The sequence below is a fragment of the Mauremys mutica genome, chromosome 7 (genome assembly GCF_020497125.1).
Source record: "Mauremys mutica isolate MM-2020 ecotype Southern chromosome 7, ASM2049712v1, whole genome shotgun sequence".
Taxonomy (NCBI): Eukaryota; Metazoa; Chordata; order Testudines; family Geoemydidae; genus Mauremys; species Mauremys mutica.
In genome coordinates, this window is record NC_059078.1 from 31,583,664 (window position 1) to 31,606,507 (window position 22,844).

General features: G+C 52.1%; 3 protein-coding genes across 4 annotated transcripts in view; 1 reads left to right on the forward strand and 2 right to left on the reverse strand.

Moving 5' to 3' along the window:
• Positions 1-1,221: 1,221 nt before the first annotated feature.
• On the reverse strand, positions 1,222-8,063 carry LOC123374903 (toll-like receptor 5). The gene is made up of 2 exons (XM_045025285.1): positions 8,026-8,063; positions 1,222-3,443 (listed from the first exon to the last, which is right to left on the reverse strand). Exon 2 carries the CDS (start codon positions 3,433-3,435, stop codon positions 1,471-1,473), a length of 1,965 nt encoding a protein of 654 aa, XP_044881220.1. The 5' UTR covers positions 3,436-3,443; positions 8,026-8,063; the 3' UTR covers positions 1,222-1,470.
• A 4,950-nt stretch (positions 8,064-13,013) lies between these two features.
• VPS51 (VPS51 subunit of GARP complex) lies at positions 13,014-22,109 on the reverse strand. Of its 2 annotated transcripts, none has more exons than XM_045025937.1 (10): positions 21,009-21,266; positions 20,120-20,249; positions 19,874-20,020; positions 19,013-19,232; positions 17,828-18,569; positions 15,694-15,909; positions 14,737-14,955; positions 14,530-14,651; positions 14,010-14,097; positions 13,014-13,546 (listed from the first exon to the last, which is right to left on the reverse strand). In XM_045025937.1, exons 1-10 carry the CDS (start codon positions 21,222-21,224, stop codon positions 13,286-13,288), a joined length of 2,361 nt encoding a protein of 786 aa, XP_044881872.1. In that variant the 5' UTR covers positions 21,225-21,266; the 3' UTR covers positions 13,014-13,285. The 2 variants fall into 2 exon arrangements, with proteins under 2 accessions (XP_044881872.1, XP_044881873.1); XM_045025938.1 differs by lacking the exon at positions 21,009-21,266 and adding an exon at positions 21,901-22,109 and having other exon boundaries at positions 13,015-13,546.
• Positions 21,763-22,844, forward strand: part of LOC123375202 (sororin-B-like) — a 36,470-nt gene continuing 35,388 nt past the window's right edge. The window contains exons 1-2 of the mRNA XM_045025943.1: positions 21,763-22,026; positions 22,116-22,513. Coding sequence (XP_044881878.1) covers positions 22,280-22,513 — 234 coding nt within the window. The 5' untranslated portion in view covers positions 21,763-22,026; positions 22,116-22,279. The remainder of the gene's footprint in view (positions 22,027-22,115; positions 22,514-22,844) is intronic.

Sequence of the window (22,844 nt, forward strand, 5' to 3'; positions counted from 1 at the left end):
AGCTCCCGTCCACAAGCCCCAACCATGTCTACATACATTGTTATTATGTTGTGTATTGTGATGACATCTAGAGTCCCAGTCATGGACCAGTACCCCATTGTGCTAGGTGCTGTACACATGCAGAACAGAAAGATGGTCCCTCCCCCAAAGAGCTTGCAATCTAAGGTCACATCTACTCTCAAAAGTTTTGCCAATAGTATTTTTGCCAGCATACGCTGCTGCTGTTCCAATGTCACCAGCATGGCCTTTGCCAGTACTGCGCAGCCTCACTGTGTCAGCAAACGACACACTGCACTGTGAGTAGGTACCCAGGCTTCCTGTGTCACTGTCCAGCCCACTGCCTTATGGGTCATTTTTGAAGTAGGGGCAGGGACTTTTTGTTCTGTGTTTGTAGAGCACCGAGCACCAAGGGGACCTGACTAAGGTCCCTAGGCACTACGGTAACACGTCAGCACTCCCTTGGGTGAGCGCATCTCTTGGTCTAAGTAAGGATAAAAGGTGTGTTTTTAACACATGTTAAAATCCTAGTATAGACAAAGTGGTTGTAGGTTTAATATGGGTTTACCTTGACAAGCTAACGTGTTAAAACTGCATCTCACCTGGTCTGCACTATGATTTCACCATGTTAGTTAACAGATATGTGTTAAAATCACACCTTGTTCCCTAGGAAAGACAAGACTCCAGGGACTGGAGTGTAGCTAGTGATTTAACCTGCATCTGTGCTAAACAGACCCTGCCTAATGCCCACAGTGTACCCATAATCTCCAGGGTTGAGAAAGCATAGTTCCTGCCATGCCAGGAGCCGTAAGGGATTTCAACCCTATTATACTGGCATTAGAAGAATAAAGGTGATGACACTGAGCACTTTATAACACCCCTGAGATTTATGAAATCTCCCAATGCCTCTACTGTAAGATGGGCAAAGGAGAATTGTTGTACAGGGCTGTACAGCCAGGGGCAAGACTGTGAATAGAACCCAGGAGTCCTGACTCCCAACACCCCTGCTTTAACCACTAGACCTCCCTCCTCCTGGAGCTGGAAACCAGGGAGCCTGACTCCCAGCCCTCTGCTCCAACCCACTAGACCCCACAGAATGGAAATAGATCTCAGGAGTCATGACTCTGAGCCCCCCTATTCTGATACATGAGACCCCACTCCCAGAACCAAGAATCCAACTGAACCCCCACCCTACCCCCATATTTCTAACCACTAGACCCTACTTCCTGCCCCTTGCTCTAACTACTAGACTCTACTCCTAGAACTAGGAGTCAAACCAAGATGCCTTGACTTCTAGTCCAGGCCATGCTTATGCCTTTGGGAAACTGGTTCACAGCTGAAGGTGACTGGGCATCGCTGCCTGTGATGGCATAAGTATCAGTTCAGTGCCAAGTGCACAGCATATGTAATAGCTTTTAAAGCCACACAGGTGGGATCCTATGCTGGGGAAAGCTGGACACAGCGTGGGCTGTGCTACTGAACACAGCTGCTTTGGATGAAGAAAAGGAGGGGCATTCCTGGGAAGGGAGGGGTGGGCACAAGACAGGTAACCCCTTCCTTCCCACCACTCAGGGTCACGTTGGTGGAGTGCAGCCAATCCTCCAGGTCCCACAAGCTGCAGTGGCAAAGCAGAGAGACCTCCTGGAGATTTAGGAATGCTAGTGCCTGGAGTGGCTGAAGAACAGATGGTGACAGGGTCACCAAGGGGTTACCCTGCAGCCCTAGCATCTGCAGGGAGCGCAGGTCCTGGAACACCCCATCAGGAAGCATGGCCATGAGGTTCCCAGATAGGTCCAGAGCCTGGAGAGAGACCAGCCCCTGGAAGAGGCCCTCAGGTAAGGTCTGGAGGTTGTTTCTGCTGAGATTCAAGAATGTCAGCCTGTCTAGATGGTGGAAGACATCCACACAGCCTCCTGCATTCCAGATGATATTCAGGGAGTTCTCAGAAAGGTCCAGCACCCTGAGCTGGCTGTGCCTGGGCATGGCTCTGTCCTGATGCTCAGAGCACCTTGAGATCTGGTTGTGTGAAAGGTTCAGGAACTGCAAGGCAGGGATGCCCCTCAGCTCATTCCAGAGCCCTCTCAGGTCTTGCATGCGGTTGGAAGACAAGTCGAGGAAGGTCAGATTAGTGGAAAGCTTCCCGATTCCCCAGGTGTCCTTGATCCGGTTCTGGCCCAGCAGCAGGTGCTCCAGGGCAGGGAGACGCCCTGACGGCACACGCGAGAGGGCATTGTCCTGCAGATTCAGCGTCCGCAGGGTCCTCAGTCCCTCCAGGGCATTGTGCTGGATGGCCCCAATGTGGTTGGACTTGAGGTTGAGGTGAAGCAGCAGGGAAGATCTTAGGCTCTGGAGAGCCTCCGTATTCAGCTCCCCCAGCAGATTGTGGGAGAGGTCCAGGGTCCAGAGGTGCTGCAGTCCAGCAAAGGCCTCCCCACGGATCTCGTGGATCTGATTGGCTGCTAGGCGCAGTGCACGCAGCTCAGGGAGACCCGAGAAAACCAAAGGCCCCAGCTTGGAGAGGAAGCCATGAGACATGTCGAAAGAGAGGACCCTGCTCTGGCTGAGTCCTGAGAAGGTGCTGGCGGAGAGGCCCCGCAGGTTATTGAACCCGAACCCTCTCCCAATGGCCCCCGAGTGCTGCAACTTCAGATCCCGTATCTGGGCACCTGCCATGACCTTAAAGAACCGTTCAGCACTACCCACATCCCATGGGTTGGAGGAGACATCCAGGGTTTCCACTGTGATGTTGCGGAAGGGACTGGGGCAGGAGTGGTTGTACCAAGGGTCCCTATAGGACAGCAGGTTGGATGAGAGATCTAGGAGGGACAGGTGTCGTCCCCCGAGGTGGGTCAGATCCTCCCCGCAGATTGTCTTGATCCTGTTAAGCCGGAGCTGGAGGACAGCCAGCAGCTTCAAGCCTTGAAAAGAGGCATCAGGTCTCAGCCTTTTTATCTGGTTCCCTGTGAGATCCAGCCTTTTGAGGGACACCAAATCCTGGAAGTAGCCACCCTCCAGCACAGTCTCATCAAGGCCATTGGCATCCAGCAGGAGCACCTCGAGCTGCCGCAAGCCAGCCAAGGCTGTGGGTTGGAGGCTCAGCTTCCTGTTGCCCCCGAGGTCCAGGAACGTGATATTGGCCACCTTCTCAAAGGCTCTCTCTCCAATGGAGAGTGATCCCCCCAGCTGACATCCCAGAGACAGCTTCCTGAGCCTCTCCAGCCTGGGGAAGGAGGAGGCCGAGATGTTGGAGAAGAGGTTGAAATTCAGCAGAAGGATGTCAGTGGATGGGTCAATTTCTGGCAGCATCTCATGGTGTTGAGCTTGGCAGCTGGAGACCACTGAAGACTGGACCCTGGAGGCATGACAGCTCTGAACTTCAGCCAGGGCAGGACTAGAGCCCAGCAACCAGAGTGCTAGGAGCCAAAGGTGTCTGAGCATAGTGGAACCTGCCAAAGAATAAGAACGATGTTACTCCACAGCACCCACTCCTGTAATGGGACATTTATACTGTGCCTGCTAGTGGTGCTAAGTGCAGGTACAACCCACACCCATTCTGTGTGGCATGCTAGCCCCCAACAGTGATGGCTGGGAGATATATAGTGGTTGATGAGGCTGCTACAGGCATAATAAAGCTGTCTCTCTTAGCCCAGTCAGTAGAGGTTCCTGCTTGAGATCCCAGGTTTGATTCCTACTACTAACAACCCACCCAGAGGACTGGTGTTATACAGAGATAGCAAGATACCTAAAAGGGGACTGATCTACTGCTATTGATTTTAGCTGGAAGGTGCTCAGACACCACTGTGATGGGCTGCAAGATAAAACCCATAGATAGTGGGCTTCTGCCTCTCCCTGGGACAGCAAGAAGGATCTGCATAAATGAGAGCTGGTAAGACTCTGTCAACACGTATTTTTTTTTCTGACAAAACATGGCTTTTTGTCCAGGTCTGAGTACTTTGTGGAAAATTTTCATTTCATGGAAAAATTTCCACCTGTCTGATTAAAAACCCTGGAAACTGAAAAATGTTTCAGTAAAATAATGTTGATTTTGGTTAAAAGTTGTTAATCTTTTGGTTAAAAATCAACTTTCCATCTTCAGTGTGGTTTTTTGGGTAATAATTTTTGGTTTTTGAAAAACAATATTTTTAAATGGAAAACTGGAAAAAATCCCCCCCCCTCGTTCTTCATTTAATTTTTTCCTCACAGAAACAAGAACTTCCCACAGGAGCTGTAATTTATTAAAATAATAAAGACCCTTGGCATTTTCTGAGCAGCTCTGCCTCTAACTAAGAGCCTGGGCTTGTGTCAAATATGGAGAGAGAGGGCCACCCCGGGTGCTATGGGGCTAGTAACTGGACTCTGTGGGCTGGATAGGGTCTCAAGTGAGGTGTTTGTACAGCACCGGGCACAATGGGGCCCTGGACCATGACTGGGGCTCCTAGGTACTACTTTGATACAGATAATTAAGGTGGAAGGGGGTCTGTCTGTGATCCCTGCCCTGAGCAGGTTCCAGGGCAGGAGATCTTAATCTGGGGGTCACAAGCAGGTGACTTCTCTTTCTTTCCCAATTTAAGAACATAAGAATATAAGAATGGCCCTACTGGGTCAGACCAAAGGTCCATCTAGCCCAGAATCCTGTCTTCTGACAGTGGCCAGTGCCAGGTGCCCCAGAAGGAATGAACAGAAAATCATCAAGATCCATCCCCTGTCGCTCATGCCCAGCTTCTGGCAAACAGAGGCTAGCGACACCATCCCTGCCCATCCTGGCTAACAGCCATTGATGGACCTATCCTCCATGAATGTATCTAGTTCTTTTTTGAACCCTATTATGGTCTTGGCCTTCACAACATCCTCTGGTAAGGAGTTCCACAGGTTGACTGTGCATTGTGTGAAGAAATACTTCCTTTTATTTGTTTTAAACCTTCTGCCTATTAATATCATTTGGTGACCCCCTAGTTCTTTTGTTATAAGTACTAGTAAACAACACTTCCTTATCTACTTTCTCTACACCAGTCATGATTGTATAGACCTCAATCATATCTCCCCTGAGCCATCTCTTTTCCAAGCTGAAAAGTCCCAGTCTTATTAATCTCTCCTCATATGGAAGCCGTTCCACACCCCTGATAATTTTTGTTGCCCTTTTCTGAACCTTTTCCAATTCCAATATATCTTTTTTGTGATGGGGCAACCACATCTGCACACAGTATTCAAGATGTGGGCATACCATGGATTTATATAGAGGCAACATGATATTTTGTGTCCTATTATCTATCCCTTTCTTAATTATTCCCAGCATTCTGTTTGCTTTTTTGACTGCTGCTGCACATTGAGTGGATGTTTTCAGAGAACTATCCAATATGACTCCAAGATCTCTTGAGTGGTAACAGCTAATTTAGACCCCATCATTTTATATGTATAGTTGGGATTATGTTTTCCAATGTGCATTACCTTTGCATTTATCAATATTAAATTTCATCTGCCATTTTGTTGCCCAGTCACCCAGTTTTGAGAGATCCTTTTGTAGCTCTTTGCAGTCTGCCTGGGTCTCAACTATCTTTAGTAATTTTGTATTATCTGCAAATTTTGCCATCTCACTGTTTACCCCTTTTCCCAGATCATTTATTAATATGTTGAATAGGACTGGTCCCAGTACATACCCCTGGGGGACACCACTATTTACCCCTCTCCATTCTGAAAACTGACCATTTATACCTACCCTTTGTTTCCTGTCTTTTAACCAGTTACCAATCGATGAGTGCACCTTCCCTCTTATCCCATGGCAGCTTACTTTGCATAAGAGCCTTTGGTGAGGGACCTTGTCAAAGGCTTTCTGAAAATCTAAGTACACTATATCCACTGGATCCCCTTGGTCCACATGCTTGTTGACCCCCTCAAAGAATTCTAGTAGATTGGTGAGGCATGATTTCACTTTACTAAAACCATAATTTGTTGACTCTTCCTTAACAAATTATGTTCATCTGTATGTCTGACAATATTGTTCTTTATTATAGTTTCAACCAGTTTGCTTGGTACTGAAGTCTGGCTTACAAGCCTGTAATTGCTGGGATCACCTCTGGAGCCCTTTTTAAAAAATTGGAGTCACATTTGCTATCCTCCAGTCATCTGGTAGAGAAGCTGATTTAAATGATAGGTTACAGACTACAGTTAGTAGTTCTGCAATTTCACATTTGAGTTCCTTCAGAACTCTTGGGTGAATACCATCCGGTCCTGGTGACTTATTGCTGTTTAATTTATCAATTTGTTCCAAAACCTCCTCTAATGATACCTCAATCTGGGACAGTTCCTCAGATCTGTCACCTAAAAAATAATGGCTCAGGTTTGGGAATCTCCCTCACATCCTCAGCCATGAAGACTGATGCAGAGAATTCATTTAGTTTCTCTGCAATGGCCTTATCGTCCTTGAGTGCTCCTTTAGCACCTCGATCGAACAACCCCACTGGTTGTTTAGCAGGCTTCTTGCTTCTGATGTACTTTAAAAAAAAATGCTGTTACTTTTTGAGTCTTTGGCTAACTGTTCCTCAAATTCTTTTTTGGCCTTCCTAATTGTATTTTTACACTTCATTTGCCAGTGTTTATGCTCCTTTCTATTTTCCTCACTAGGATTTAACTTCTACTTTTTGAAGGATGCCCTTTTTGCCTCTCACTGATTCTTTTACTTTGTTGTTTAGCCACGGCGGCTCTTTTTTGGTTCTCTTGCTGTGTTTTTTAATTTGGGGTATACATTTAAGTTGAGCCTCTATTATGGTGTCTTTAAAAAGTTTCCATGCAGCTTGCAGGGATTTCACTTTTGGTGCTGCACCGTTTAATTTCTGTTTAACTAACCTCCTCATTTTTTGTGTAGTTCCCCTTTCTGAAATGAAATGCTACAGGGTTGGGCTGGTGTGGTGTTTTTCCTGCCACAGGGATATTAAATTTAATTATATTATGGTCAATATTACCAAGCGGTCTGGCTATATTCACCTCTTGGACCAGATCCTGTGCTCCACTTAGGACTAAATCAAGAATTGCCTCTCCTCTGGTGGATTCCAGGACCAGCTGCTCCAAGAAGCAATCATTTAAGGTGTCAAGAAACTTTATCTCTGCATCCCGTCCTGAAGTGACATGTACCCAGTCAATATGGGGATAATTTAAATCCTGCATTATTATTATTGAGTTTTTTATTTTAATAGCCTCTTTAATCTCCCTGAGCATTTCACAGTCACTATCACCGTCCTGGTCAGGTGGTCGGTAATATATCCCTACTGTTATATTCTTCTTATTAGAGCATGGAATTTCTATCTATAGAGATTCTATGGTACAGTTTGATTAATTTACAATTTTTTCTTCATTTGATTCTACATTTTCTTTCACATATAATGCCACTCCCCCACCAGCATGACCTATTCTGTCCTTCTGATATATTTGGTACCCTGGTATTACTGTATCCCACTGATTATCCTCATTCCACCAAGTTTCTGTGATGCCTGTTATATCAATATCCTCATTTAATATGAGGCACTCCAGTTCACCCATTTTATTATTTAGACTTCTAGCAATTCTATTCTAGAAATACCAATTTCTATTGTGCTGTAAAGTGCAGGCACAAGAAAAGCCAGGAGGCTCTCCAGGGTAGCTGAGCATGCCTTTCCCTCCCATCAGTGTCCTCATATCCTGGCTACCTCAGGGATCAGGTACAGGGCACTGTGCATTGAGGGAATGGGGAGACCACTGAATTCCTTCTCCAGGGCAGTGACTGCTGGCAGTAACCAACAACTGCCCAGTAGCATATGAGAAATGAGCGTGACCAATCTCGGCTCAGCTCAGCTCCCAGGGAACAGGTGACCATAACTGGCCCCTTCCTCTCAGTAGAGGGCCGCAGGGACAGTGCTCCCCTCTAGCAGCCATACTCAAAAAGCAGCACCCAGGCATGCTGGCCAGGAAGCTTGCACTGCAGGCATCCTGCTCTATCCTTTTGCAGGACTCCCCCTCCCACCCAGCATCTCCCCCATCCCTACCAGACCCTCTACTCACCCTGAGGGAGCGAAGATTCGTGCTGGAGACACCGCAGCGCAGCCACGTTCACCACCTGTGCCCTCTGCCATCCACCCGTCTGCTCTGGCTTTATTTAAGCTCCCACCACGGAAGACGACAGCTGCTCCCAGAAGGCTCCGGCCCCTACCTCAGCTGCTGTTTACTCAGCGGGTGTTCAGGAACTTGCGAAATGGGAAGTTGGGGGAAATTCCCCTCCTGGCCCCCTCCTGCAGTTATTGCTTCCTCGGGCCTTGGCTGTGAACGGTCACGGGTCACCCTAACAAGCTGGTGTGAGTGGCCTTACATCTTCTTGAGTCAATGAGCCGCAGCCTTACTCTCAGTCCTGCTGCTCTAACCACCAGACATCACTCCCCACCCAGAGCTGGAACAGAACCCAGGAGTCCTGACTCCTAGTCTCCTACTTATGCCAGTAAATGTGAGAAAGGCTGGCCACTTGGACTGGGAATCTCATGACCTTAGGATGCTTCAGACCAAAACCTTGTGCAATCCTGGCCCCTGAGGCAGATTTCTTCTTCATTCCCACTGGCGACCAGCTCCAAGCCTGAAGAGTGAGGCTGGAGAATCCCTGGGTTGTTGCTGGCTTGGACACACCCTCCCTGTGTGTGGGCAGATCACTGAACCTCTCTGGGCCTCAGTTTCCCATCTGTGAAATGGGAAGAATAATTGTTCCTTTGCCTTGTCTATTTAGATTGTCCTGGGGCAGGGGCTGACTCTTATTGAGTGTCTGTGCAGCACCTGGCACAATGGGGCCCCAATCTTGATCAAGCGTAGGCAGCCCCCAGCACAATAGGGGCCCCACTCTCGGTCAGGGTCTGTGAAGCACCTGGCACAATGCAGGCCCTAATCGTGACCAGGGTGTGTGCAGCACTCCACACAATGGGGCTCTGATTTCAGTCAGGGTCTGCGCAGTGCTACAGGGTCTGTGCTACAACGGGGCCCCACTCTCAGTGAAGGACTGTGCAGTGCCTGGCCCAATGGAGCCCGATCTCAGTGGGGCTCTGTAGGAGGTAGTGCAATGCCAATGGTAAATGCTGCTCCAACACTGAACTGGTAACCGGGGGCCCTAGCCAGGACCACGTTTTGGCGCTATGTTAGAAGGGAGGAAAAGGAGACAAGACCCGCAGCTGGCACTGCTCTGTGATGACACTTGACAATTCAATCGTGCCAGGAGAGAACCTGGCCAGGGAGAACCAAACTCCCACACCACTGCCTCCTTGAACTGGTATTTTCCCAGGTTGTGATTTACCTCAGTGTCAGAGCATGTTCGCTTGCCCAACCCTGGAATTTCCCTGCCTCCCTGAGCGGCGCTGCAGGGCACAAGGGGTTAAACTCTCTGCGCACAGAGTGTCCCAGGACCCCGGGTAACTACAGGGTGCTCGGGAGTGTTACCTAACTGTGGCCCTTTCATCACAGCCTGAACTAGTGCCAGGTCACGGGGCACGCGCCGTCCTCTGAAGCAAACAGGATCGGCCCAAGTTATGAAACCAGGGGTGTTCTGACTGCATTGGGGCCCAGCATCAGGGAGGCAGGAAGCACCACGTGGCTGTGAAAAGGCCCCTTCTAAGCAAGAAGCTCTTGCCACCATTGGGGTGGGTAGTAAAGAGCCTACTGCTAGATTGCTGTGAGCTGGTTACCCCCTAGAGTTAAGCCTGGCCAGGGTTTAGATGGGAGACCGGGAAGAGGTGTTGCAGGATTGGTGTAGGTTGCAGTGAACACCCTCTCGTTAGACTCAGTGCAGATGCCATGTGTTGCGAGGGGGCACTGCAGTACTGGGAGCGGGGTGGGGGCTCAGTAGGGGGGCACTGTCCCCTCAGAGTCAGTGCTGGCACCAGTGTGGCATTAAGGGGCGTTGTGCTGCCTGGAGCAGGGTAGGGGGCACACTCCCCTCAGCAGCAGTGCTGATACTACTGGGGCGCTGTGTGGTGAGATACCCTGCTGGTAGGAATGGTGCCCGCTGCTCTGCTGTAGTTTTTCAGCAGACACACAATGCTGCGGTTCTAACCCCTCATGCAGATTAAAGACATTTTTCCCAAGCGCAGAAGCATTAAATGCACCTCACTACCCAAATGCCAGCCTAGGTCCGTTCTGTCATCAGTCACCCCTGATAGTCCCAGTTAGGTCAGGGGTGGGGGTTGTCCCTCCCCTTTTACTCCCTGTCCCAAACTGATGCTTTGGCACAGTGTTAACGCTTGCTACATTCTACACCAGAAGCAGGTACATTTCAGCAAGTGGTGAGCAGTCTTTGTATAAGCAGCTGCGGTGTCCCACCCCAGAGGCAGCTGAACCTCAGGATATACGTACACCACTGATTAAGATGTAAGTGTAGCAAGGGTAGACATATGCCTCTAGCTTTCATATAGCTAGCACGGGTAACAACAGCAATGATGATGTGGTGGCACAGGCATCAGCATGGGCTGGCAATGCCAGTAGAAGCCTGCCAGGGACCATGGCTACTCATCTGAGTGGCTAGCCCGTGTTGAAGTCTATGATGCCACACCTGCACTGGTGTCGTTACCTGCACACTCAAGACTGAAGCTAGCATCGGTATGCCTTCTCACCCGTGTCACACCTTAATCCGCTGTACAGACCCCACCCACCCACCCTCCGTGGCACTGGGGGAGTGGTCTTTGTATAAACAGCTGCCAGGCCCCACCCAAGAGGCAGGTGCAAGTGAGGCTTAGGTTATGTCTACACTTAGACCATTACAGCTACAGCCTCACCACTGTAGCACTTCAGTGTAGAGAGGACCTGCGTTCTCCCGTCACCTCCCGAGAGGCAGTCACTAGAGTGACAGAAGAATTCTTCCATTGACCTACCGCCATCTACACGGGAGATTAGGTCAGCATGGCTGCATCTCTCCATGAAGTTATACAGCTATAAGTTCCCAATGTAAACCACCCCTTTGTATCTTTCTGAAGGGTATGACAAACCAATCCCATTTATTGGTAGAATCTGCCCCAGGCAATTATCTCTGACCTGGATGAAAAGTGGATTTAAATTCCATGCACGCACAGTGCTGTTACAAAAACAGAGTGACACTCCACCGCTCCCACCCTGAAGAACAAAGATGGGATAATCCTGTGGTTTCAGGCCATGGTCACTGCAGGCATTTTCCCTCATGCATGGCAACTGTACTGTGGTCAGCATCTCCCTTCCTGCAAAATAGAAGTCAGAGAAAGACAAAGGAAAGTGCAGGGCCATTACTTAATGGGGAGGGAGAGCAAATAATGGCTGACACAGAGAAGGCTGAAGTGTTTAATGCCTTTTTTGTTTCAGTCTTCACTAAAAAGGTTAGTTGGGACCAGATACTTAATACAGTTACTATGAAAAAGGGAGAAGGAAGAACACATTCCAGAATAGGGAAAGAACAGGTTAAGAATATGTAGCTAAGTTAGATATATTCAAGTCAGCAGGGCCTTCTTAAATGCACCACAGGGTAGTTAAGGAACATGCTGAAGCAATCTGCAAACCAGTAGTGGTTATCTTCAAGAACTCCGGGAGAATGGGTGAGGTCCCAGAGGACTGGGGATAACACCTATCATCTGCCAAAAGGGGGAAAATGGAGGGCCCGGGGAATTATAGGCTCAGTCTGCCTAACTTTGATACCCAGAAAAAGATACAGGCACAAATTATTAGACAATCGGTTTGTAAGCCCCTAGAGGATAATAAGGTTATAAGGAATAGCCAACGTGGAGTTGTCAAGAACAAATCATGCCAAACCAACCTAATTTCCTTCTTTTACAGGACAACTAGCCTAGGGGATAGAGAAACAGTAGATGTGATATATCTGGACTTGAGTAAGACTTCTGACGTAGTCCCACATGACATTCTCAGAAGCAAACTAGGAAAATAAGAAATTACTAAAAAACGGGTGCATAACTGGTTCAAACACTGTTCTCAAAGGGTAGTTATCAATGGTTTGCTGTAAACTGGGGGGACGCATCTATTTAATATTTCCGTTCATGACTTGGATGATGCAGTAGAGAGTATGCTTGTGAAAATGCAGATGACACAAATGCTAGCACTTTGGAGGACAGGATTAGAATTCAAAATGACCTTGGATGAACTGGTCTGAAATAGGATGAAAGTCAATAAAAACCAAGTGTAAAACACTACACTGGGGAAGGAAAACCCAAACACACAAGTACAAAATAGGAAATGATTGGCTAGGCAGCAGTACTGCAGAAAAGGAACTGGAGGGCGACATTGTGGATCTCAAGCTGAATATGATTCAAGGCTGTGACGTTGCTGCAAAAACAGCAAATGTCATTCTGGGATGTAGTAACAGGAGCGTTGAATGTAAGACACAGGATGTAACTGTACTTGCTCTACTTGCGGTGAGGCCTCAACTGGACCCCTTTGTTGTTTTGGGCACCACACTTCCATGCAAAAGGTTGTTATAAAGATTAGTTGTTCTCCATGTCCCCATAGAGTAGGAAGAGGAGTAAATGGATTAGATTGCAGCAAGGGAGATTCAAGTTAGATATCAGAAAAAACTTTCTAACCCCAACAATAGGTAAGGACTAGAACAGGTTATACAGGGAGCAGGCAGAATCCCCTTATTGGAGGTTTATAAGAACGTTAGACAGACACCTGGCAGGGACAGTCAAGGTAAACTTGATCCTGCCTCAGTGCAGGGGGATGGACCAGGTGACCTCTTGGGGTCCCTTCCAGTCCTATGTTGCTATGATTCTATAAACCGCACAAAGTGAAACAACAGGAAGGAGAGAAGGAATGGGAGAAGGGGTGATATGGAGAAATAGAGAGGCTATTGCACATGGCAGCTTGCAAAGGCAAAAGCTCTTGCGCCCACATCCAGGAAGGACAGAGGAGGAGGCTAGTGCTAGATGGGAGGGGAAGTTCAGCCCCTGCAAGTAACAAGGCACCAGGGAAGCCGTACATGACAGGGGGTCTCGGAGATTGAGGCCAATAGAGGGGAGCCAACCCCAGAGCTACAATGAGCAGCAGAGACATGATCAGATCATGGTATGTTTTATTCAGCACAGTCCCCTCCCTGCCCAATAAGATCCAGGCTAGCAGCAGTGAGAATGTTCACAGGAAATCCCCCCCACCCCAGTATGTTCACAGGCCATTCTCCGACACGCTCTCAGGCACCCCTCACAACCAGCCGGCGTGCGAAAGATCTGGTGGAACGGATGAGTCTGAGGGGAACACGTGTCCGCTCCCCACATAGGAGCAAGCCAGGGTCTGCCTCGAGGCTGGGCTGACTCCCCTCATATCAGCCCCTCTCACAGATGACCTCGATGACACTCTGCTCCATGGGCACAGGGTCCAGGCAGCGGTGGGCTGTGCTGCCCACAATCTCATCTAGCAGGAAGTGCACCAGGTTCTCATCGCAGACAAAGCGCCACAGGTAGAGCTGTAGATAGTAGCAGTCCACCTGGATCTGCTGCAGGCCGTAGCGCCCGAAGGTCCGCAGCCGCACGCACTCCAGGAAGGTCTTCAGGCTGATCTTGATGATGCCGGTCAGGACGGAGACCTGGGGGGGTGAGGGGGGAGGTCATTCAAGCACTCTCCCCTATGGGCTTGGAGGACACATTGGGGAAGAATCACCCCCAGGACTCCCTATGTGGCAGAAGTCTCTTGTGGAGGAATGAGGCCAGGTCTGGGCTGCACCCCCAGCCGGAGGGGCAAGGGGGTCAGTGGCAGCTAGGGAACAGGGAAGTGTGAGTGAACATGGTGTGGGTGTGTGACAGCTCTGGAGGGAAGGGTCCCCAGAGGACGGGGGAGGTGTGTGGGGAGCCCTGTTCTTCCTTTTATGCACTGGGTGGTGGTGGTGGTGTGTGTCCACTGAAGATTAATAGAGCCTAAGGCCAGAAGAGACCACTGTGATCAGATGGAGTGAGTGTTGGGAGCTGTGTTCCTGCTCTGATGGACTGGGGGAGGGGGGCTCTGATCTGTGGGGGGCTCTCCCCCACTCCCAGGGTGGCAGCTCTGCTCACCTTGTTGAACTCCACGGGGCTGAAGATGTCGATGCGCTCAGAGAACAGCTTCTGAATGTTACTCAGTAGATTAGTGTCCAGGGGGGCACTGCACGGGGAAGGGCAGAGACAAGGGGTTACACACTCACCAGCAGCCAGGAACCCCATTGATTAGTGGGGGATTGGATCTGGGCAGTCCTCCTCACCTGAGGCTGTGTCTGGGAGTGAAACACTGGGTCAAAGCCCTCTCCTCTGGGGCGCAGGTAGGAGCAGGCCCACCTGCCTTTGTGCAGGCCACTCACCCCAACACGTAGCTAGGAGGGTAGACACCTCACTGCAGCCCTGCCGGTGCCCCTCAATCCTGACCTGCAGCCCCCTGCTACCCCAGCGCCCCTCAGTTCTGACCTGCAGCCCCCTGCTTTCCCAGCCCTACCGATGCTCTTCAATCCTGACCTGCCGCCCCCTGCTTTCCCAGCCCTGCACTCCCCCCACCAGTGCCCCTCAGTCCTGACCCACTCCACACCCTGTCGCAGCCCCTCACCTGGGCGTGTAGCTGGGTGCATAGCGGCTCTGTTGCCGGGAGCTGCTGTACACAGAGAAGGTCCTCTTGCTGGAGTCGCTGCTCTGGGCCTTGCGGACGCCCTCCTCGTACAGGAGCCCCACCTGCAAGGGGGCAGGCAAGAAGCCTGGGTGAGTGCGGGGTCCCTGGGGGTACAGGAAGCCCTGGATCCTCCTTTTCCCCACTGACCTGCACGTCGATGGAGGTGGTGTCCTCCACCACCCTCTTCATGACGGCCCGCACGTTGCGTGGCTCAATGGTGTTGACCCAGTCGCGTGTCTCCACACTCTTGCGCAGCATCTGCGAGATGATCAGCCCCTGCACCTTCACGTAGTGGTTGAGCAGCCTCTGGGCCGCCTCACGGGCATCCGCACACAGGCTGGTAACCGGGGTGATGGGGGAGTGGTCCTAGGGAGGGAGAACAGCGGGTCAGTAGTGCCAGACAGGGCATTTTCCTCAACACCCACTTGCTCCACATGAGGGGCACTCAGGAGGGACAGGCTGCCCTCGTGCTTCCCCACATGTGCCACCCAGCACCACCCGCTCCATGTGGGGTAGGGGCACTCAAGAAGGAATGGGCTGCCCCCATCCTACCCTGTCCAGTGCCATCCATACATCGCTTCCCCCATCCCTGATGGAATCTCACACCCACTGAAGGAGTGGGGTGGTCAGATCAGCTGGGCCCTGACAGGAAACCCTGTGGCATGCAGCGGAGCTCAGGGGGGCGCATGTCCACTCACTAGATCTCCCACTGCCATCCAGCTTGACTACATATATCCCATCCCTTCCCCTGGGCAGACGATTCCCCAGCCCTGGTGATCCCAATCCCAGGGAACAGCCCCTGGAAATCTGGCTTAGTCACACTCCCTGGGGCCACCTCCTAACACGCTCCTCTTCGGGGCTCAAACCCCTCAGATGGAGACTGCCTCCCCCACCCCATCTAGGTCCATCTTACTAGCCCTTGATGGGAAAGGAGGCCTTGGGTATTGAGGGGCTTTGAATTGAACATGGGGTTCCAGGTGGAGAATCCCCAGAGCCAGCCAGCCAGGGACTCCTGCATATTGAGGATCTGGGTCCCAGATCAGGATCCCGGGGGCGGGGGTGTTTCTCCTCACTCCTGGGTCCCAGGGGTTGGCGCCTGCCCACCTGCACTAGGAACTGCTCGTCGGTCAGGGTGAGGATGTAGCTGATGGTGGAGGTCTCGTAGTCCAGGCAGAGGCGGGAGAGCAGGAGCAGCAGGGCGGGGGGAGTGGAGCCACCCTTGTCCCCTGTGGTCTCACAGAACTGCCGTGCCGTCTGGCAGATGGACTTGATGAAGCCAACGATCAGACCCTCGCGGACACCCTGGCTGCAGAACTCACCCTGGGGGATGAAATGGGGGGAGGGGTTCAGCACTTCCTCTTGCTGCCTGGTAGAGTGGCTCCTCCTGGAGCCAGGCAGCTATCCTGACATCATCTCCCCACTCCACGTCTGCTCCCCCAGATGAAGACTGCCCATGGAATACACCCGGACGACAGACCTGGTGGGGATGTGGGTGGGGATCGAAGGGCACCAGCAGAAATGTCATAGTGGGAGGAGTCTTGGGAGCAGTGGGTTGGGATTAGGGAGAAAGATACAGGAAAAAGTTACAGGGACATAGGACTCCAAGGGACCTCCTAGGTGATTGAGTCCAACCCCTGCTATCACAAGTAACCAGGCCACATCATCCCAGCCACAAACTCCCTTGTAAAACTAGCTGGGCTGTTTGCCCCCCACTCCACCTGCTGGGAGGCTGTTCCAGCCTCTTCCTCCTCTGATGGGTAGAAACCTTCTCAATTCCAGCCTCAGCTGATTCCTGGACACTTTATCCCCATTTGTTCTTGTGCCAACACTGTCCTTTAGCTTCAATAGCTCTTCTCCCTCCCTGGGGTCTGCCCTCTGCTGTATGGATAGAAAGCAGTCAGATCCCCTCCCGGCCTTCGTCTGACCAGCGTAAACAAGCCCAGCTCTTTCAGTCTCCCCTCCTAAGATCAGCTCTCCTTTCTCCTCATCAGCCTAGGAACTCTTCTCTGCACATGAGCCAGTCTGAAAATCTATCTGATAGATGGGGCTTTTCAGTCCACCAGACGAAGGCAGAGCAAGATCCAACGGCTGAAAGTTGAAGTTAGACAAACGTAACTTTGAAATAAAGCAATCTCCTAGCAGGGAGGGTGAATAAACCCTGGTTCAGCAGGGGAGCCATGGGCTGGCCACCGCCTGGAGTCTTTAAAGCAAAACTAGATCTCTTTCTACACTAGATCTCTTTCATGCTTTAATCCAGCGTCTGGGGAAAATTCTACAGCCTGTGCATGTGGAAGAGCACTGGGTGATCATAATGGTTCCTTCTGGTTTTAGAATCTATGGAAGTCCCACATGGCTCCTTAGTTCAGGAGACAACACACACAGCTGAATTGTGTATCAACATAAAAAGGCACATCTATGGTGTAGTCTCAACTGCACAAAGTCCTTGTGGGGGATGGGACACAAGGCTGCAGCTCTGAAGCCAGTTATGAAGTCAGGAAGGGCCCAGCAGCAGTCAGGAAACCCCTGCAGACTGATACAGAACAGTATCTGCATGGAACACATTATTCCAGAGGTCCCCAAACTGGGAGGCGTGCTGCCCCAGGGGACCATGGAGGAACCTTCAGGGGCGGGGGGCAGCAGAGACCAGGCCAGCCCCAGGGTTGGGGAGGGAGCACCACCCAGCCCCTCCCTGCCCGCAGCTCTGGTCCCGTCCCCAGCCACATTCCCGGCCCTGTGCCTGGCCCTGATCCCAACCTGGGGTGAGGTGGGGCTGGGAGCAGAGCAGAGCCGCACCTGACTGCGGGCCCGGTTGCCAGCCCCCCCCCCCCCACCTGACTGCAGCCAGCCCCCACCACAGCCCCTGTGGCTTCACCCCTGCCCCCAGTGCTATTATCCCCCTTATACAGATGGAGAAACCAAGGCACAGAGCGGCTAAGTGACTTGCCCAAGGTCACAGAGGAAGCCTGTAGCAAAGCAGGAAATTGAATCTGTCTCCCAAGTCCTAGGCTAGTGCCTGAACCACTGGACCATCCTGTTGGGTTTCCTCATCTCTACAAATGGAGCTAATGATAGCGACCGCCCTTATATAGAGCTTTGAAGATGTCTTGATGAAAAGGGCTAGAAGCGCTAGGGATCACTGAGGGGCATCAGAACTGTTGGAGGAGAAACTGAATATATCTGACTCTCAACCTCTAACTCCCATGGTTCACAGTCCCTTCCTCCCCCCAGGCGGTGTCACCTTGAAGTAGGGCTTGTTGGAGAAGGTGATGTCCTTTGCTGTGAAGAGGTGGACGTAGGTGAGCACCGACTTGATCTGGTTAAGGACAGAGGCTGAGATGGTGCCCAGCAGCTCGGCCAGGTTGGGGCTCTCCTTGCCTGCCAGGCGCGGGGCAGCTAGCGACTGGCGCACATCTGTCAGACAGTCCTGGTAGAAGCTCTGCAGGGCCAGCAGGTACTGGCGGATGCGCTCCTTGGCAGCCCGCACCACAATCTCCGTGCCCTCTGCTGCCACGTTGGAGGCCGGCAGCAGCTTGGCCAGGGCTTGTAGGCGCCGGTGGAAGCGGTCCAGGGCCCGCACCAGCAGTGAGTTGTCCCCAACCCCTTTCTCCAACTGGATGCGCCGCTCCACCAGGGAGAAGTATGTCTCCATGAGGGAGTTGACAAAGGCCACCAGCTTGTCCTGTGCCATGCGGGTGATGCCCTGCACTCCTTCTCGGCTGACAAAGAGCTCCTGGTAGGAGGCGATCACCAGGCACATGTTGCTGACAAAGATGTTGCAGCCACGGTCAATGAACTCCAGGATGTCAGTGATAGGGGCACCACCTGGCTGCCCCAGCTCTGCTTCTAGGGCCTCCAGCTCAGCCTCCAACCGGCAGCGGGCATGAGAAAGGAATTCATCACACAGCTCCTCTGCTGGTTCATCCAGCTGCAGCAGCAGCTCCACGCACTCAGCCAGGTCCTTTGCCCCAGAGCCCCCGTCCCTACCAAGGAAAAGAGAGGACATTGGAAATGGTAGGGGAGCTGAGACATGGACCCCCCCCCCCCCACTCCCAATGCACCTGCAGCAGGGTTTAAGGGATGGCTATGGGAATTAACAACAGCATCCAGCTTCTGGACCTGGAATCCAGTCCATTTGTCTTAAGTGGGGTGATAATTCTGAAACCTAATGATAGACCTCAATATTGCTGATTTCCACCATGCCGTCACTATTGGTGTTGACATTAAGTTTCAGAGTTAACAAACCGACTGAAATGAATGTGGGCAGTTGGGTGATTAAAGTAATAGTCAACCTATCATCCTTTGGATCAGACCTTTGCACCCATCTACCCTGGTATCCCTCCCACTCTGGGTCAGACCAATGCAGCTGTCCCACCTCGCTCTTTGTCCACTCCCCCAACACTGGATCAGATCCAAGGACCTGTACCTGAATTTCTCCCGCAGCTTCTGTGCCAGGTTGGCCATGATCTTCTGGCAGTCGTCCTGGATGCCCTGGAAGGAGGGCATGTGCTGGTACTGGTGCAGGATGGAGCGGGCTTTGCTGTAGTAGCGCACTGCCTGTCCATAGGCCTCCAGCTCCACACACTTGGTGAGGCGGGCAGGCAGCTCAAAGAGGAACTGCAGCTTGCGCAGGAGCGTGTGGACCCCTGGGATCCAGAGAAACCCTGTTAGAGGCAGTGCCAGCATCCCCTAGCACGCACCTCCTCCCTATGCCCGTCTCCAGCTGCTCAGGCAGGATACGGCCTGGAGCTCTTCATGGACCCTCCCACCACCCCTGTTCTATCCTGATTCTTCTGGTCACTGGGTGGTTGGCTGGGCTAATATTCCCCCTCCATCAGCTGCCATCTTGACCCTAGATCAGGGCGACCAGGGTAATACTGCCCTTCCGAGCTGTGGAGAAGAGCAGCCACAGCACTGGCCAAGCAGGGGAATGAACAGTGCAGCTACAGGGCTCTCCCTCCTAGGCTTCCCTCCACACCTCATTTCTATCCTTGGAAGCCCTAGATCCACTCCTGAGTCCCTGTCTCGTGAAACGGGACTTGGTGTCTTGGCCCAGCCAAGGCAGAGGACAGCACACCCGCCACCCTCTCCCAGAATCCTCTCTGCTCTTGAACCTCACATAGGATTTACTGTGTCGGATGAGCTCACCTAGCCTGACATGCCTCCCCACGCCATCCCTACTGCCCTGGATCAAACCAATGAGCCTATTCAGCGCCGTAGCCCTACCACCCCAGATCAGACCCTTGGATCTTTCCAGCTGGCTCAGAGGGCGGCTTGTGGCCAGTACCCGAGAGCTTGGTGATCTGCTCGTGCTGGTCCTGCAGGGTGCTGCTGATGCGGGCGCTGAACTCTGTGATGACAGCCATGTTGGCAGCCAGGCAATCCATCTCATCCTCCATCTTCTTGAAGTCATTCTTCATCTTGCGGATTGTGTCTGGGGAGTAGAAGGAGGAAATCAGCCAGGTCCAAAGATTCAGCCCCAGTGCTAAGGACACATCTGGATGACTGGGATCTGGGCAGCCCTGCATGGTACCTGTGGCTGAGATGAACTTGTTGTAGTTCTCATAGACCAGGGTCTGCATGTCGCTGTCCAGGGCGCGGATCTGCTTTACCATGTCAGTCTCACAGTCCATAAGCTGGGCTAGTGAGCACTCCTTTCGCAGCTAGGGAGAGTAACAGTGAGTGAGGGGCATGGCCAAGGATGCCAGCTCTGCCAGCACCCTTCAATCCCCACCTGTTTCCGCATTATCCCAACCCTGGGCTTAGGCCTACAGTTCTGCCAATTCCTCTCAATACTGACCTGCAGCCCCCTACAATTTCAGGCCTACACTAGGTGCCCTCCCCAGCTCTGCTTGTGCACCTCAAGCCTGACCTGCAGCCCCATCAATCTCAGGCCTGAACTCCCCTATTCTGCTGGTACCCCTCAATCATGACCCACAGCCCGCCCGATATTGGGGGATGGAGGTGCATGGGAGGGAGTAGAAAGGAGGGCTCCCCAGGGGAGGCAGGCAATAGTCACCGGCAGGAGTTGCGGTATTTAAATGGGTTTGACAGGCTGGTTTCTCTGAGAGACAGGCTATAAAATCGAGCCCTTTTGGGGAGACTCCCCAGGTGCAGTCACTGCTGCGACAGGGTTCCAGGGAGGGAAGTGTGTGTGTGGGGGGGGGGGGGGAGTCCCACAGGAGTCTGGGTCTCTGGTAGGGGTAAACCCGGGACTTGAGGGGCAAACCCTAGAGAATCGGGAGGGGAGGGGAGGCTCCTCGGGCAGGGCTCAGCGATCCAGGCGTGGGGGGGGGAGTCCGGCAGAGGGGTCAGTGTGTGGGGGCTCACAGAGGAATATTGGGGGCAGGGCCTTGGTACACAGGGCTCCACAGGTGTTGAGGGCCCCCCTGGGTCTGAGCACACCCAGCGCCAGGGAGCACCTTAGTGAGGAACACTTCCGGGTCGAAGTGCGCCCCATTGATGTCAGTAGGTCCCCCGGGATCCCCTCCTGGGGCCAGGCCGCCCCGCGCCTCCCCCGCCGGGTCCGGCAGCCCGTAGTAGAGCTTCAGCATCCCGTGCGGCCGCCGCTTCCCGCCCGGCGGCTCCGAGCCGGGCTCCCCCGGCCCCGGCCCCGGCCCCGGCCCGGGACCCGACATCCTCCCGCGGCCGAGCCACCCAGCTTTGTTTGGACGGGAAAAAAAGACACTGAGGTCACTTCCGGGACCAGTGACATTGTTGAGACCCTCCCGCCCCCCACGATGAGGTCATTTCCGGGACCAGTGACGTTTTGTTGAGAACGTTCATTCCCCACTGGCGGTGAGGTCACTTCCGGAATGGGAAGCGTTCTCTTGATTTAGCGAAAGACCCCCCGTACCGGCGCGTCGCCAGTGGGAAGCAGTTTGGCAGCCACAGCCTCTAGCTCCACAATAAGCCTTTGGCGGCTGGGGGAGGGCACAGGGGCTGCGTGGTTCCCTGAGCCTGTGGCCTATCATGCTGTGATGTCATCATATTAGCATATGATATCATCCAATTGCATGCACATATGAATTAATCAGCCATCTACACAGCATTTCCCAGACCATTTTATGATGTCAGCACACAGGCGTGATTTTATGACATATCCTGGTCCTTATTTTACCACATGACACCTTCAAACTGGTTTATGACATGCTGTTACCATAGAATTTCTCAATTACAATCTGTTAGTCTAGTTAATCTGTGCATCCATCCACAAATCTATCCCCATGCACACTCATTATCTAATCTATCCATCCATCCCTTTCCACATCCATCTAGTGTATCCAACCCATCTACCAATCCATGCCCACATACCATCTAATCCGTCCGTCCATCCATCCCATCATCTAATATTCCAAGACATGCTCATTTATCCATCTATAATCTATCATGCATGGGGACAATCTAATGTGTTTATTGCTGTGATATCTCACGTTGGGGGTAAGAGTTTATAATGATTCCCTATCCGTATCCTCTTTTCCCCTCTCCCAATGTTCCTCCACTCAGCCTTCTGCAATCCTTTCTCCTAGCCCCTATGGATGTTCTGCAAACCCTTCTAGAACTCTCAGGTTTTTATGACCTCAGCACCCTGATCCAAGGATTCTGAACCACTCCTAGCCTGCAGTGAGGTCAAGCCATCACTGCAAACAGCCTCCAGCCTGCCTCCTGGAGCTAATTACCCCCTCCCAGCACCATGGTCAGCATCAAAGTTACCACGCAGCCGGTCCTTACACCTAGCATGGGATGGGGAGGTATGAGCTGGAAGGACCCCTTTGTCACCATCACTTTCCCCAGCAAAGTAATCTTCACCAGTGCCTCCCTCCTGCTGCTGCTGGTTCACATGGGTATCTTCGGAGGAGACCTCTACCACTTCACTGTGACCCAGAGGTTCGATCTCATGAGCTTTCATGGCACCACAGTACTACTGGTAAGGGGAGTCCTCTTGCTCCTTGTGTCTTGCAGCTTGACCTAGAGGTTAAGGCACTAGCCAGGTACTTTGGACCCCTGCTTTCTACGCCCATCTCTTCCACAGACTCTGTGACCTCAGGCAAATCACCTCATCTCTGAAGTGAAGATAACTCATCCCTACTGGACAGGGATCTATGGGCTCTGGCCACTGTCAGACCTTAGGTTCAATCCAGGTTGGCCATTTCTATACCCCTTATACATTTGAATACTGAGGGATGGCTGTAGTATGAGGGGTGTGAGGAGGGCAGTATTAGGACTCCTGGGTTCTATTCTCATCTCTGGGCAGGAGT